The following is a 15,608-nucleotide window of genomic DNA, read 5'->3' as shown; positions in this document are numbered from 1 at the left end:
CAATTAACAATGAAATTTCCTTGCATTTGATACTATAAATAAAATCTCCTTTGCCTAGAAAAATAAATCTTCTGAAAACAGAAAATAGTTTGGTTTTCATAGCCTTGAAATGGTAACTGGACTAACACCGTGACTCAGTGAATGGTAGCCTCATGAAATCACAGTGATATCAACTTTAAAATTGCTGGCATAGCAAATTTAACCAAAAATATAAGACATTTAGCTGTATACAATGCTAACTTTTGTTAATGCTGACCTCTGTTAGGATTTTTATTATTTTTCACACTGTGTGAATTTAAAAAAAGTTCTTGAAGACCTAGATCAGTGTTCTTTAACCTTAGCAGCTTTAAGCTCTATGGATTTCTATTCCCAGAATTCTATGGCCAGCATGTTGGCTGAGGAATTCTGGCAATTGAAGTCCAAAGGTCTTAAAGTTATCAAGGTTGAGAAACATGGATTTAGATGTTTCTTCAGATATGGGGCTTACAGGGTAGATGGATCTGTCAATATGCTTTTTCTTCCTTGACATGACTGTGTATGTATAGAATGAGATAGTTGTCCTTGGGCACGCTTATCTCTGTCATTGTATTGTTACTTATTATTATCTTGCTGCTTTATTTTCTGCTTTTTTAATCGTACGTTTGCCACCAGGAGTCACAATTATGGCTATACAAAACAGACAAATTAGGAGAACAGTCAGGTTACCCATCATCATAAGAAAACCCACTAAATGAAAGAACACATATAGCAGCTGAAAAATATGCCATAGGACACAGTCCCCTTATGCAACTGCAGGCTATGCCCTCTATTATTTGATTGTCCCCTAAGCAGCATCTCTTCCTCCCAAGATCATTCCTACATACCCTTACAAGATCAGTTTGATAGCTGGGAGCAAGGAATACTTTGTTCAGGGTGAAATAAGTAAGGGCAAACCAATCTGCTGCTTAACATTAGAACCATCACAATAACAAACTAACATTATGTCAAGAGACATTGCCAATCTAGTACAAATAGGAGAAAAAGAAAGCTTGCCTTCAGAAGTTGTGGGTCAGTGGTGGGATTCAGCCAGTCCGCACCACTTCGGGAGAACCGGTTATTAAGTTTCTGAGCAGTTTGGTGAACTGGTTGTTGGAAGAAATCATTAGGGCAGAGAACCGGTTGTTAAATTATTTGAATCCCATCACTGTTGTGCATGCTCCATCACTTGAGGCTTTTAAGAAGAGATTGGACTACCACCTATCTGAAATGGTATAGTGATTTCTCCTTGAGCAAGGGGGTTAGAAGACCTCCAAGGTCTCTTCCAGCTCTGTTATTTTGTTATTCTGTTACATTGAAGGAGCAACTGAGTTTATCTTCCTAAGCTCAGGAATGCGAAGGTGGCCATGAAATAAATATATATATATTCTACAACTTGGGAGAATGATAATAACACAAACAGAGAGATACCACATTGACCCAAAAGAGTTATAGTCCAGACCAGGGTATTCTCAGTATGACACATGGCTATCAAAACTGGGTCATCGAAGAGGCTGAGTGAAGAAGAATGGATGCCTTTGGATTGTGGTGCTGGAGAAAAAAATTGCTCTGAGCATCTTGTGCCACAAAAAGAACAAATCATTCAATAATAGAGGAAAGTAAACACAGACTGCTGAATGAAATCATTAATAAGGAACCTGGAACCTAAATATTTTAAGTAAATAATGTCACTGGACAGAAAAACCTGAAGGCCATTGGAAAAAAAAAGGCCAACAGAATACAAGATGGTTAAATTTATCACTGGTATGATGGCTCACATTAGCTGTGGCTGTGCTCAGAATCATGAAAATAGCATCACAGGGTCATGTTGCAAGCTCTACCCTTTCCTGCAGGCATTGAAAGTTCTGATAGAAGTTCAAAATGGGTTTTTGAGTTGCTCATCGACAATCCAGGTAAATGATAAATTATTGAGTTACGAGAAGTTGGAAGCAACAGAATGACTGAATAACAATGGTTGTATTCTGGTTCAAAATACATGTTGAAATCTACCTTTGGATCTATTGAAACTACCGCAAATGATGTTGCTTAATTCAGAGATGTGTGAAATCTACTAGATCAGTGGTCTCCAACCTTGGCAAAGCTGGCTGAGGAACTCTGGGAGTTGAAGTCCACAGGTCTTAAAGGTGCCAAGGTTGGAGACCACTGTAGTAGATGACTGGATCCATATAATGGTTTGGAAAAGGCAAAATAGACCATTGCTTGCAAAATTCAGCTTTGTGAAAACTATTTTCTTGATGGAGCAGAAGGCTTGACTAGTGCTTTGGCTAGCAAAAGTGCAGGAGAGAACTTCAGAAAAATCGAGCTGAAGCTACTATAACTGAATTTTGTCTACGTGTGTGCATGCGTGTGTATTTCTATCAATGTTGAAATTTTATTATACTCAGTAAAACTGACTTATGTGTCAGAGCTAACAACCTTGATTCCCCCCCCCCACTTAAAATTAGTCTTAGGGAAAAAAAATCTCCTTCATTATAAATACGTAGCTGCCATATATAATGGCTTTGTGATTGATAAGTCCCACGGCTATCTTAGCTGGCAGTCTTTTAAACACCAATCCTTCATCTGGGTTTGAAGAGCAATGGGGGGCACCTTTCTCTTAGTTAGGCCATCCATTTTTACCTGCCAATACAGTTTGATGAGCTTGCTAGTATGCTGGTCTCTTCCTCCAGACAGCCAGTACGTGTAGTCAGCAATCATGGTACTTCTAGCGACACAAGAGAATAAAAAAACCGGAACATATATTAAAGGGTAAAAAAAGAGAAACAAGAACATACAAATGTAATACTTATGACACAAATGCCCATGGTATACAAACTATGGAACTACCAGAGCAGGAGATAGAAGATCTCAGGGGTGGATTCCTGCCAGTTCTAACCTCTTCCATAGAAGAGGTTCCACAAATCTACAGTGCCGTTTAGAACCGGTTCCAGCTCCCTCCCCCCGCTCATCTGCACATCATCAAGATGAAGAGCAAGAGGAGGAATTCTGGGAGTTGAAGTCCACAAGTCTTAAAGCTGTCAAGTTTGAACACCCCTGGGTTTTTTCCCCCAAAGGGTTAGGGGTGCAAGGGTCTTGTAACTTGACAACCTTAAGACTTGCGTGCTTCAAATGCCAGAGTTTCTGAGCCAACATTTTGGTTGCTAAGCAAGAGTGTTGTTAAGTTAATTTCACTACATTTTACAAGTTGGCCACGCCCACCCAGTCACATGGCTGGCAAGCCACTCCTACAAAGAAGGCCACACCTACAGAAGAGGTTCTAAAAATTTTTGAAACCCACCACTGGAAGATCTCCTATGCAAAATCTGATTCATTAAATTGGCTCTCTTCCCTATTCCAATGGAGAAAGTGTAGCAATAAGACATAACTGAAAAGTTGAATAGGGTGAATAGAGTAGAGTAGAGTAGAGTAGAGTAGAGTAGAGTAGAGTAGAGTAGAGTAGAGTAGAGTAGAGTAGAGTAGAGTAGAGTAGAGTAGAGTAAAGTAGAGTAAACCAGAACAGACCAGAACAGAAAGAATTCAAAGAAAGAAAACCCATTTCTATAACTCATGACTCCATCAGGACACAGTTAAATATATCATGTGAATATGATAACTGAAAAATAGGAATGTTCCTTTCTTTAACATTTAGCAAAATCTGGCTGTGAGATCTTAGGTTTGGGACATCTAACTTAAGACAGAATTGATGGTTGATTATCTCAGGTTTGATTATGGGATCCAAGATTATGTTTTGCACTTTGACAACTTTATTTTATTTATTGTTGTATTTATAAAAATATAGTTTTTGGGGCCTATTCCGTATCACTCTAACAAAAACAACAACAACAAAAACACTTTAGATGATGGTAAGTGAACACAGACCAAAAATAGGAATGTGAAGTGTTAACCATGGATATAGGAGTCCCTTGCACTCTAAATTATGCAATTTTCCACAAGTGTTCAATGGGACCACAATAAACCTCTCAAATCCAAAACAGCCCTCTTCCCAAAATAATTCCTTCTTCCCCAGAAGACCTTGTCCTGGTCCACTTGAGAACATTCTTCTGTTCATTTTTGACAACCTAAGTGCTCCTCCCTCCCTCCCGCTCACCTCCTTTGCCCATCATTTTAAAAAGGATCTGTTTATAATAGTGGATCTTCATAGCTGTGCTTATCATAATCAATAACCTCCATGGAAACACAGTCTTATGAGATAGCAAAGATGCGAGTCATTATTCTTCTAGCAGTTGATATGTGTTTCTACATGCACTGTGAATATGCAAATATTTGATCTGTCCCTTCTCCCAAATGTTTTATTTTGCTTTGTTTTAATGCATTTAGGGACGCATTGCTTTGCGTACAGGCAGAATTTATGTACACACAGATTCACAGTGTGATGATGGTGTCAGAGAATTTCTCAACCTTGTGGCAAAGTCAAATGTAGTTCACTTTTGATTACGTTACAGTAGTAGTTGTGGAATGGACCGATGGGAGGAAGGGAGAGAGATTGCAAATGCTGCAACTAATTAAATATGCTTTAGTATCCCAAGTGTTGTAACAACTGCCAGTTCCTCTTATTAGGCTGGGAGGATATTAAAAACTATTGTGCAGGGGATATTAATGCAAGCTTTAACAGACTTCAGAAAATCACTTCGCTTTTTATGGTAACTCCTCCAATACTCCTCTCAGCTTCTTTCTCTCTGGAGGTTCCAAATCCAATTAAATGCAACTAGATGTAATTCCAAATTGTCACTTTAGTCAATTAAACATATAATAATCTTGTGTGTCTAATCACTAGCACAAAAAGTTTATTTGTTGATGTTTTCCTATCAGCATGTAGTTTCCCCATCTCTCTCCTGCCCACCCTGTTCCATCACCAAGGTATTTATTGCTCCTTGACATTACTGTAAATTGACTCTGGAAGCCTCTCTCTCTAGTTAAAAAAACCCTAATCCCAGGCCACTAGTAATCCTACTCCAGGACATGTTTTCACAAGCTGCATTATGTTCTTAATGAGATATGGCCAATTGAAAATAAAGGAAATGAAGGATTTAAATCACAAACAGTTCAAAGTCATTTGGGTGTTATGGAGGGGGAATGCTACAGCGATACTCTGCTTAGTCATTTCCCACCATGGTGACTCTAAGAAGTGCTTCATCTCCCAGTCAACATCTCCAAAAGAAAATTTGAGGAGTTGAAGTGGTTTTTTTTTTTTCCAACTTCTGGATTTTGAGGAAGGTAGATGTGTAATAATTTTTTCCAATTGCTACTTATGGCTATGAAATGTGGAGGCTGAACAAGGCAAATAGGAGAAGGGTAGCTACCTTTGAATTGTGGTGCTGGAGGCAACTATTAGGAATCCTACCAACTGCAAAAATAGTGCATAGCAGCAGCACTTAGACTTATACACCACTTCATAGTGCTTTATAGCCCTCTGTAAGTGGTTCACAGAGTCAGCACATTGTCCCCAACGATCTGGGTCCTCATTTTATCAACCTTGGAAGGATGGAAGGCTGAGTCAACCTTGAGCTGGTCAGGATTGAACTGTTAACAGTTGACAGAGTTGATCTAGAAGGAGTCCTTCAATTCTTGTGTTGGATAGTATGTACTAACCTATAATAGAGCTAGGTGGCTTGTGGTTGAGCACGAAGCAATGAAACAACTTAGGTGTGACTCACATACCTTTTCTGTACTCCATAGATGCCCCAAATTAGAACATGCAAAGAAGAAGGGAAGTTTCAAGATGTATTTTAGCAGCACAAACACTTCCAGCTGGCATTATTTGGAAAAAGCTGTGAGTTATATAAATTGTTGTTAATTCATTACACAATCTGACACTTCCAAAGCAGCCATCGTTTTTAAGATATTAAATTCTACAGATCTGTAGTCTCAAATGTCATCTCTGTCTTCACTCATTGTGGAATGAATGTTACTCTGTTGCCTCTGCCAAGTCACTCTGCTATTTGCCAAGTGAAATTAGTTGGGGCAGAATAAGCTAGTAGCTTGCTTTCTCCATATTTGCTGTTGGCAGCACAGGCTGCATCTTCTCATCCATTTCATTGATTTGCAAATGTAACATTTCTCTCTCTGTGTGTCTTGCAATAAAGCCATCCCGCTTGTATAATGCAGGGTGAGAATTTATGTTGTAAAACAAATGGATCAGCCGCAGAAGAGGCTGCTACAAGTGGACTGTCATTTTTATGGACAGGCTCCTGGACCTCTTAACAGACATGGCTCCATCCTTCTATTGCCCTCCAAGCTCTGTCTCAGAGAGACTGGATTACAGGTTGTAGTCTTCAGCAAGAAGTCAACAACATGGTTCTCCTGGAAACCAAGACCACCCTTCCTCCCTTCAAAATGGTGCTGTTGGTTTTACGCCATGAAACTACAGTTATAATGTTTCCGTGTCAACGTATAGAAGCCATGGACAAGGAAAAGAAATCCATAGGTGAACATAGAGTGTGTTGCAGAGCCATAGGATGCAAATGGTGTACAAAACAGAAGGGACTACCCAACAATGAGGTCCAGACCAGACACAGCTTGTGCAGTAAAGCATTCACTGCTATACCAACCCAATTGTGTTGGATGGGTATAAAAAGGATTCTCAGGTATTTGGAGGGAACTGTGAATGTTGGTCTTCAAATACAGGTATCTGAAGAATATTGAGGTAATTGAATTTTATTCTATCCCAGACATGAAGGGAGGAATGTCAATGTATATAGTTCATGAACTGGGATAGACATGGCAATAGGTCAGCCATTGGGGACTGGCTAGAATAGGACATGGTCAGCCAATACATAGGCATAGGAACTAAGTCATCCAATGAGGTCTGGAGCCTGTGCGTGGCTCCAGACTAACTGATATATGAAGTCATGTGGAAAGATGCCAAAAGTCTAATGTAAGCTTTCACAAGATCTTGACAAACTATGTCAGATTGTGTTAGTTGGAAGGGAGACTCCCCCCAAGAACCGAGACACAGAACAGGACAATGGCATCGCCCTCCTCCCTTACATCAAAGGCACCACAGATAAAATCAGCAAAATTCTCCACTAACACAATATCAAGACAGCCTTCAACACTGACCAAAAAATAGCCAACATCTTAAGAAACCCCGAAGACAAAATCCAACTAGAAAACCAAGGAGTCTACGAAATACCATGCAAACATGACCCGTCAAAAGCGCGAACGTCATAAGCGCGCCGACAACACCGCGGCGCTAAAACCGCGATTTCAAAAGCGCGCCGACAACAGCGCGCCGACCACAGCGCGCCGACAGAAGCGTGATTTCATTTAAGGTAAGATTTACAGTTAGGTTTAGGGTTAGGTTTAGGGTTAGGTTTAGGGTTAGGTTTTGGGTTAGGTTTAGGGTTAGGTTTAGGGTTAGGTTTAGGGTTAGGTTTAGGGTTAGGTTTAGGGTTAGGTTTAGGGTTAGGTTTAGGGTTAGGCTGAGGGTTAGGTTGAGGATTACGTTACAGCGCACTTCTGTCGGCGCGCTTTTGTCGGCGCGCTTTAGGGCTAATTAGTCGCTCATTCATCGCGCGGTTTTGTCACCGTGCTTTAGACACCGTGGTTTAGTCAGGCGCGCTTTTGTTGTGTGCGCATTTGTGGTGGAACCCCATGCAAAATCTGCCCTACCATATACATAGGACAAATGACAGGTCAGGAGAATATATGCATGCATCGCAGAACACAAGAACACAGTAAGAAAAAAAACCCTTCCTCCCTTTTCCAGCACCTTAAAGCTACAGGACATGAAATTAATTTTGAAGGAACCAAATTAATCTCCAAAACTGAACACTTCAACAAGAGAATAATTATGGAAGCTAACGAAATAGAGAAACACCCCCACAACATGAATAAACATGACGATACCTCCTGCCTACCAGACATCTGGAAACCAGCCCTAGTCAACAAACGAGCCCCACCCACCATCCAGGCCGTTACAACATGAAACAACAACGGACACATAGCCAGCACCAATCTACCAATCATGATACAACCACACAGCCAATCAATCCACTTACTGAAACAAAGCCATCACTCTACACACCCCACCAAGATTTATAGAAAGACGGCAGCTCCGATCACGCTTTAAGCCGAAAACACCAGCCTAAAGATAGTGAGTAAGACCTTGCTGAAACATTGCCAAGATAATCTCAATCTTACACGGGAAAAGACCCAAATACAACAAGACCAGCATACCTACACCCGTGAAAATTGTGCCAATTGTGTGGTCATAATTAAAGAGTGGAAAGGCATTACAGTAGGGGCAGTGAACATACAATTTATTAGGGTGGAAATAATGATGGCCAAGTGGCTGATTTCTCAGTTTTTCACAAGGAGAATGAGACGTTGAAGGGTTCTTGGTGCTCTTTAAGCTTGGCTGTTTTCTTGCAAACATTTCACTATCCAAAGTAGGTAACATCATCATCAAGAACCCCATTTCAACATTGAATTACACATATTTTCCTTCACTGGTAGAATGAAGAGTTCTACAGTTTCTGAAGGGTAGGACTCCTAGCTAGTGGTAATCAGAGCACTGATAAGAAAAAGTATTGAAGATGCAAAGCTTTGGAACTTAGACCTTTTCAATATTATTGAACGTCTCAATGTCTTGACACAGATTGGATGACAAAAATGATAGGAGTCCTATTCCATATGCTATCTGGAGGGATGAAAGCTCAATTTTTGATTCAGTATACTGTGCAAACTCAGAAAATGGGTTACTTTACTAATCAATCAAGCTGTTGTATGAATCAACTTCAAGCAATTTCCAAGTAACTGAGATGAAGAAAATTCTAAAAATCTAAAACGAACTAAAACAAACAAACTCAACAGTTTGGTACAAAGTACTCTGGAAGTTGATCTACAAAAAAATTAACATCCCTTTTTTTTGTTGAAGCAACAACAATTGTATGTTTGCTCTGCATCATAGTTAAGCCTATGGGCTGCAGTTAATGGATATTATTTGCTCTATGTTGCCACTGGGTGGAGTCAAGACCTATGATAGAAACCAGAGGGCACAATTACAAAGTGTGTATATTATCTTCTTTGGCTCCTTTGCAGATGTAGATTGATATGCATTTTTAGCAGGGGTGAAATTCAGCAGGTTTTGACAGGTTCTGGAGAACCGGTAGTGGCAATTTTGAGTAGTTTGGAGAACCAGCAAATACCACCTCTGGCTGGCCCCAGAATGGGGTGGGAATGGAGATTTTGCAATATCCTTCCCTCAGGAGTAGGGACGAAATGGAGATTTTGCGGTATCCTTCCCCTGCCATGCCCACCAAGCCACGTCCACAGAACCTGTAGTAAAATAATTTGAATTTCACCACTGATTTTTAGCCAACAAAATTCTACGTTGTGCTCCAGAGTGAAAGTTATAGCATGCAGATCAGGTTAGAGACATTACATCTATGGTGACTAAAACAAGCCGTGTTGGTCCATAAAAATAATTTTTTCATAATAATAATTCATCACATACCTTTATCTAGGCACCATACAAAACTAAAGGAAACACAACAGTTCCAAAATTCCATCCAACAAATTTAGTTTGCAACTTACCAACCAACCTAATAAATAAAACTAATATCTACAACTAATATCTACTGTACAACTAAAACAGATTGAACCCAATGACTATCACACAAAGAAATGCTCTTTGTAGGCATACATAGATTCTTAATGTAAAACAAATGCAAAATGAAAACTATCGATATTATTGGGATTAAGTTAAAATAACCAGATTCTCCAAGAATAATCAAATAGACTAATGATTTGGTAATGATTGATTATGGGTCATCAAGTCATTTTGACTTCTTGTGACCAGATAGGCAGATTCTCTCCATCATGATGTGTCCCTAATTGGGTGTACTCATCACCATTGTATCTGAGTCCATCCATCTTGCTGCTGGTCATCCTCTTCTTCTCTTTCCCCCCACATTGTCCAGCATTGGATCCTTTTCCAGAGAAGGTAGTTCTTTGCATAATCTATCCAAAGTACAGGAGTATAATTTGTGTCTCGAGTGCTAACTCCGATGAGCCATTGTTTTGTTTTCTTGGATGTAGGAGAGATTCTCAGGAGTTTTCTCCAACACCAAACACTAAATGAATCAATACTCTTCCTTAAAAGTCATCATCCTTCCATAGAGAACTGAATCCAGAGTCATGGATCCAAGGTTTGCAAACTCCAAACAAGAAAAGAAAGAGAAACAGAAAAGAAGAGAAATGCAAAGAGCAAGCACAGCTGTAGGGAGAAACAAGTCCAGATAGATGTGTGTGTGTGTGTGTGTGTGTGTGTGTGTGTGTGAGTGTGTGAGTGGTGGGTTGCAGGTGGTACGCTCCGGTACGAGCATACCGGTGCCTGTCGGGAGGACTGGGTACCATTTCTGTACGATGCTCTGGAGGGCCCATCTGCCCGCCCAAGCTGTATTTGAGCTCTTTGGCACTTCTGCGCATATGCACAGAACATACGGCACCTGTGTGATACTCCGCCGAGCAGCTGGAGTGTTGTGGAGGCATTGCGGAAATAAGGGCGCATGGGTGCACTGCATGTATGCACGCACCTGCTTGTGGGGGATGCTGGGCCCCATTGCACTGTACCGGTTGCAACGGGATCCAGAACCCACCACTGGTGTGTGTGTGTGTTTATGAGTGTATGTATGCGTAAGAAAGTGAGGCTGGAGGGCTAACTTGAAAAGGCCTATAATCAGTTGTGGGGTTCAGCCATTTTGCACCACTTCGGGAGAACTGGTTGTTAACTTTTTGAGCAGTTTGGTGAACTGGTTGTTGGAAGAAATCATTAGGGAAGAGAACCAGTTGTTAGATTGTTTGAATCCCACCACTGCCTATAATGTAATGAAGTATGGGTGTAGACTGAACAGTCTGAATGGTCCCATTTTGGTCTTTGTTCAAGTGATGAAGTAAGGAATCAGGAATACTCATCAGAAGACAATGGCAACAAACTCAGTGTAAAACAACCACAGCATGCAATAAAGCTACATTTTTTTAAAAAAAAGTAAGGTTCTACATTTAGGCAAGAAAAATGAAATGCACAGGTACAGTATAGGTGGTACCTTGCTCAACAGTAGTAACTGTGAAAGGGATCTTGGACTCCTAGTGGACAACCATTTAAATATGAGCCAGCCGTGTGCAGCAGCTGCCAAAAAAGCCAACACAGTTCTAGGCTACATAAACCGAGGGATAGAATCAAGATCACGTGAAGTGTTAATACCATTTTATAATCCCTTGGTAAGGCCACACTTGGAATACTGCATTCAGTTTGGGTCACCACGATGTAAAAAAGATTTTAAGACTCTAGAAAGAGTGCCGAGAAGAGCAACAAAGAAATTTAGGGGACTGGAGGCTACAACATATAAAGAACGGTTGCAGGAACTGGGTATGTCTAATTTAATGAAAAGAAGGACTAGGGGAGACATGATAGCAGTGTTCCAATATCTCAGGGGCTGCCACAAAGAAGAAGGAGTCAAACTATTCTCCAAACCACCTGAGTGTAGAACAAGAAACAATGGATGGAAAGTAATCAAGAAGCCACTTAGAACTGAGGAGAAATTTCCTGACAGTTAGAACAATTAAAAAGTGGAACAGCTTGCCTCCAGAAGTTGTGAATGCCCCAACACTGGAAGCCTTTAAGAAGATGTTGGATAGCCATTTGTCTGAAGTGGTGTAGGGTTTCCTGCCTAAGCAGGGGGTTGGACTAGAAGACCTCCGAGTTCCCTTCCAACTCTCCTATTGTATTCTATTCTATTTCCTTTCCTTAATGCTTTCAAATCTCATATACAATGTACATGTTATGAACATTTGTGACTATTGCCGCAAGATAAGTCAAAAAGGTCCCAAGTCAGTTGATTATCAGTCAAGATCCTGAGATCACCAGCAGAAGAAATTGAGATAAATGGGAGAAAATGAGAAAAAGAGAATGGGAAGGATGATCAAACCACAACACAACAATCTTCATTAGCAGACAATCTCAGGAGAGCTTGTATATATTGGAGCCAGTAATCAACACCTACCTATTTATTGATCTGTTCTTTTAATATTGCCTGCTATATTTCTGATGCAGTTTTCAGAGGTTTTCATTTCATTTTTTAAAGCTATTTTCTTGCCAAAGAGCAGAACAAAAGTATTACATTTTAATACTTTTATTAAAGTTAGAACTTAAGGAAACACTGGCTTGGATAAAGAAATGGAACTCTTTATTTCCTCACTCAGTCTTCTATTCGTATATAATGGATTCATTTTCACAGATCTTTGATTCCTTACCTGACGATGTGCCTCCGAGGATCTGAAGCTGTTATCAGTAATTGGATGACTGGACCAGAGCTATCTATTTCCTGATTGCATTTAGGAAGCTCTGTTGGTTCATCTTTAGCTGTATCATGGCTACATCATTTAGTATTTAACACTGATCCTACCTTTCAAATAATCCTTCCTTGGCACAGTTGAAGAACTACTTTGTGTAGCAAAATATGTCTTGCAAGGTTCTAAGTCGCCTCATTTGGACATTTGGTCTTTGAAGAAAGAAAGAAAACTTTGAACACTTTAGAACAAGTGCAAAAAAGGGCAATGAAGATGATTGGGGAGATAATAAGTCCTAGGAGGAAAGATGGAGGGATGTTTAGTCTCTCAGCCCTGAAGCCATTTTTGAGCATCTTCAGGGCTGCCACTGCAAGGCCAGTTGGAGCTGTGGGGACATGAGGGGGCAGCTAGAGATAGCTGGATGTGTAGCCAAAACAACATTCTTTCCCGTGGGAGCCAAGGACTTTCTAACCAGGTGTTTGAAAGGCATGGACAAAAGCTAGCTGCAGTGGGAACCGTGATCTAATTGGACCATGTGATGGACAGAACCTTGACTGTTGTGGCCCACCAGCGGCCGGCGGAGCTGGCAGCAGATTCTGACAGTGAGGTGGTTGGGGAGGAACATGGGCCAGTCCTGGAGCCTGGGGAAGGCTCTGATGAGGGCTCTGTGTTAGAAGCAGAGAGGGGACCAGAGCCGTATGCCAGTTATCAGCTGCCTTCAGAGTCAGACATCAGTGAGGCAGATGAACAGCTGGAGCCTGTTCCCAGTGTACGCATGCATAGAGTTGCCAGATGAAGGGAACAGCTAAAGAACAGGGGTCGACTTGGGAGTAAGGCCACAAGTGGACGATGAATGGCCCCTCCCAGAGGAAATAAAAGAGGAGCGAAAGGGGAGTGGTGTTTGCAGGAGACAATTAGTTTGCTTAATTGGTTTGTGACTCTCTGAGACTCCTTGCCAAATTTTGCAGATATCGGCCTGTCAGCTCTCCAAGCCAGATAAGGTCTGTGAGTGTAAATCCTCCCTTGAAAGAGTTCGCTGGATGTGAATGAGCAGAATTCACAATTCACAGTAAATTAATAAAAGGAGTTTTTGTCAGGACCAGGAGTTTGCTTCATGCTCTCGAGAAGCCTAGGTTAGAACACTGACATAGTCTTTAGCCAAGACATCTGAAGAAGACAGGAGGAGTCACATAGGAGAACAGCCAGTATCGCTTCTATTTTGACAGAATGCTGGGTATGCAGCAAGCAGGAAGGCAAACACTAGTTGAATGTTAAGGGGGGGGGGGGGGAAATCTTCTACTGGAAACAACAATTGGATCCCAGAGAGATTATGGACTCTTTTTCATTGGATGTACCTCTCTAGACAATCTTCTAGGTGATTTAACATGGGATTCAGGTATTGAGTAGAGGCCTGATTGCAGAGGTTGAAATGGCCACTTCCCAAACTGGATGCAATTTTGTAAGGAAGGATTGGATTGGATGCCTTTTTTTTTTTGAATTTTGTAAATGTGTTTTTATTTTTCCATTTTCATTTTCATTACAGTCACATATATACTGTGCAGAACCGGGGCCATATAACATTAAACAATAAACACAGCCATTCCTCTTGTCAATAATACCCCCCAAAATAGAAACCCAATGTACCTCTTCGACCCTCCATACACCCTTTCTTTCGCCCCCCTCCAACTTTCCATCTTCCCTCCATCATTCCCCTCTACCCTACTTCCCCTCCCCCTCTAACACTCCTCTCTCCCGATACACTCCCTTCCTTCCTTCTCACCCTCCCTCCAATCCTCTCCTCCACCCTCTCTACCCCTCTTTCTTCTATCCCTCTTCTCCTCCCTTCGGTGTATTTCTACTATCTATTAATATATTCAGCTTGACCTATTTTTACACTGGAATTAAAGAGCAACAGGATTGGATGCCTTCAATGACACTTTTAGTGCTATGTTTCTGGGATTTAGGACGGATGGTAGGTCCTCACCATTGTTTAATTGAATGGAGCCTAGAGCAGTGATGGCGAACCTTTTTTTAGCTCACATGCCAAAAGCGGGGGAAGCGCGGGGGGGTGTCATGCGCGGGCATGCCACACCCATAATGCTATGGCACGACCACAGCATGCATGCGTGCACAATCAGTGCTCCCCCCCATTTTTGGCATGCTTTTTTCACCCTTCCCAGACTCCAGAGGCTTATAGGACCCTGGGGAGGGCAAAAACAGCCTTTCCCTGTGGCCCCCGGGAGGCCCTCAGGAGGCTTCAGGAGCTTCCTTGAAGCCTCTGAAGCGCGAAAAACCAGCCTATGGGCAAATCAGAAGTTCAGGAACTTCTGTAGGGCCATTTTTCATCCTCCAGAGCCTCCAGGGAAGCCTCCTGAGGGCTCCTGAAGTCTCTGGAGAGCTAAAACCGGCCCTACCAGCAACCCAGAAGTGACTTCCGGTTTGCTCATAGGATCATTTTTTGCCCTCTGGAGCTTTCAGGAAAGCCTCCTGAGTCCTGAAGGCTGTTGAATGCCCCGGAGGGCTAAAACCGGCCCTATGAGCAAATTGGAAGTCCATTCCCAAACTTCCGGTTTGCCTGTAGGGCTGGTTGTTCGTGCTCCGGAGGCTCCTGGAGTGGGGAGGAAATGGAGATTTTTCAGTATCCTTCTCCTGCCACGCCCATCAAGCCATGCCCACAGAACCGGTAGTAAATATTTTTGAATCCCACCACTGTTCCCTTCCCCTATTTCCCCTCCTCTTGTTTATGACTTAATGCTGCAGGGATATATTTCTGGCTGGCTTCACCTCTCTTTGCAACCTGCCAGCACATGAAACTTCATCATATAAAATAGAAGCCATTGACCAGTGGCATAAGGCCTTCAGCCTGCTGTTTGGATTATGTATGTATTCCCAGGTGATTTGAGCAGGATATTGCTGGGACCAGTTGCAAAAAATAAATCTCCTGCAAGGCACTAAAATATTAAGTGCCAGTATAAATCTCTAGGCTTCTTTCTCTGATACAGCATTTGCCATTAAAATAGGAACTCATCCTGAGATAATAAGCCATAATGTTTCTGTGCCCAAAGCAGAACAGTCCAAGATCAGTGGCCAAGAGCAAAACTGTCCTTTAAAAATAACAATAACAATTGTGTCATGCAAAAAAAGCATCACTTGCCTCAATGTTGGCTACAAGGGATAGATTAGGAGGGCAGAACTAAACAGAGACATTAAAATATATTAAATAGATAGAATCAAGATCACGGGAGGTGTTAATACCACTTTATAATGCCTTGGTAAGGCCA

General features: G+C 41.5%; 1 protein-coding gene across 2 annotated transcripts in view; it reads right to left on the bottom strand.

The window, feature by feature from the left end:
* SPATA16 (spermatogenesis associated 16) overlaps positions 1–15,608 on the bottom strand; it is a 209,127-nt gene that overhangs the window by 91,661 nt on the left and 101,858 nt on the right. For both annotated transcript variants that reach the window (XM_014053709.2, XM_087726134.1), the window contains exon 4: positions 2,656–2,740. In XM_014053709.2, the coding sequence (XP_013909184.2) occupies positions 2,656–2,740 (85 nt within the window). The remainder of the gene's footprint in view (positions 1–2,655; positions 2,741–15,608) is intronic.

This window comes from Thamnophis sirtalis, unplaced genomic scaffold (genome assembly GCF_051295495.1).
Source record: "Thamnophis sirtalis isolate CommonGarterSnake01/CBP01778 unplaced genomic scaffold, rThaSir2_p1.2 scaffold_11, whole genome shotgun sequence".
In the NCBI taxonomy this organism is placed as follows: Eukaryota; Metazoa; Chordata; class Lepidosauria; order Squamata; family Natricidae; genus Thamnophis; species Thamnophis sirtalis.
This window is presented reverse-complemented; position numbering and strand designations above follow the sequence as displayed.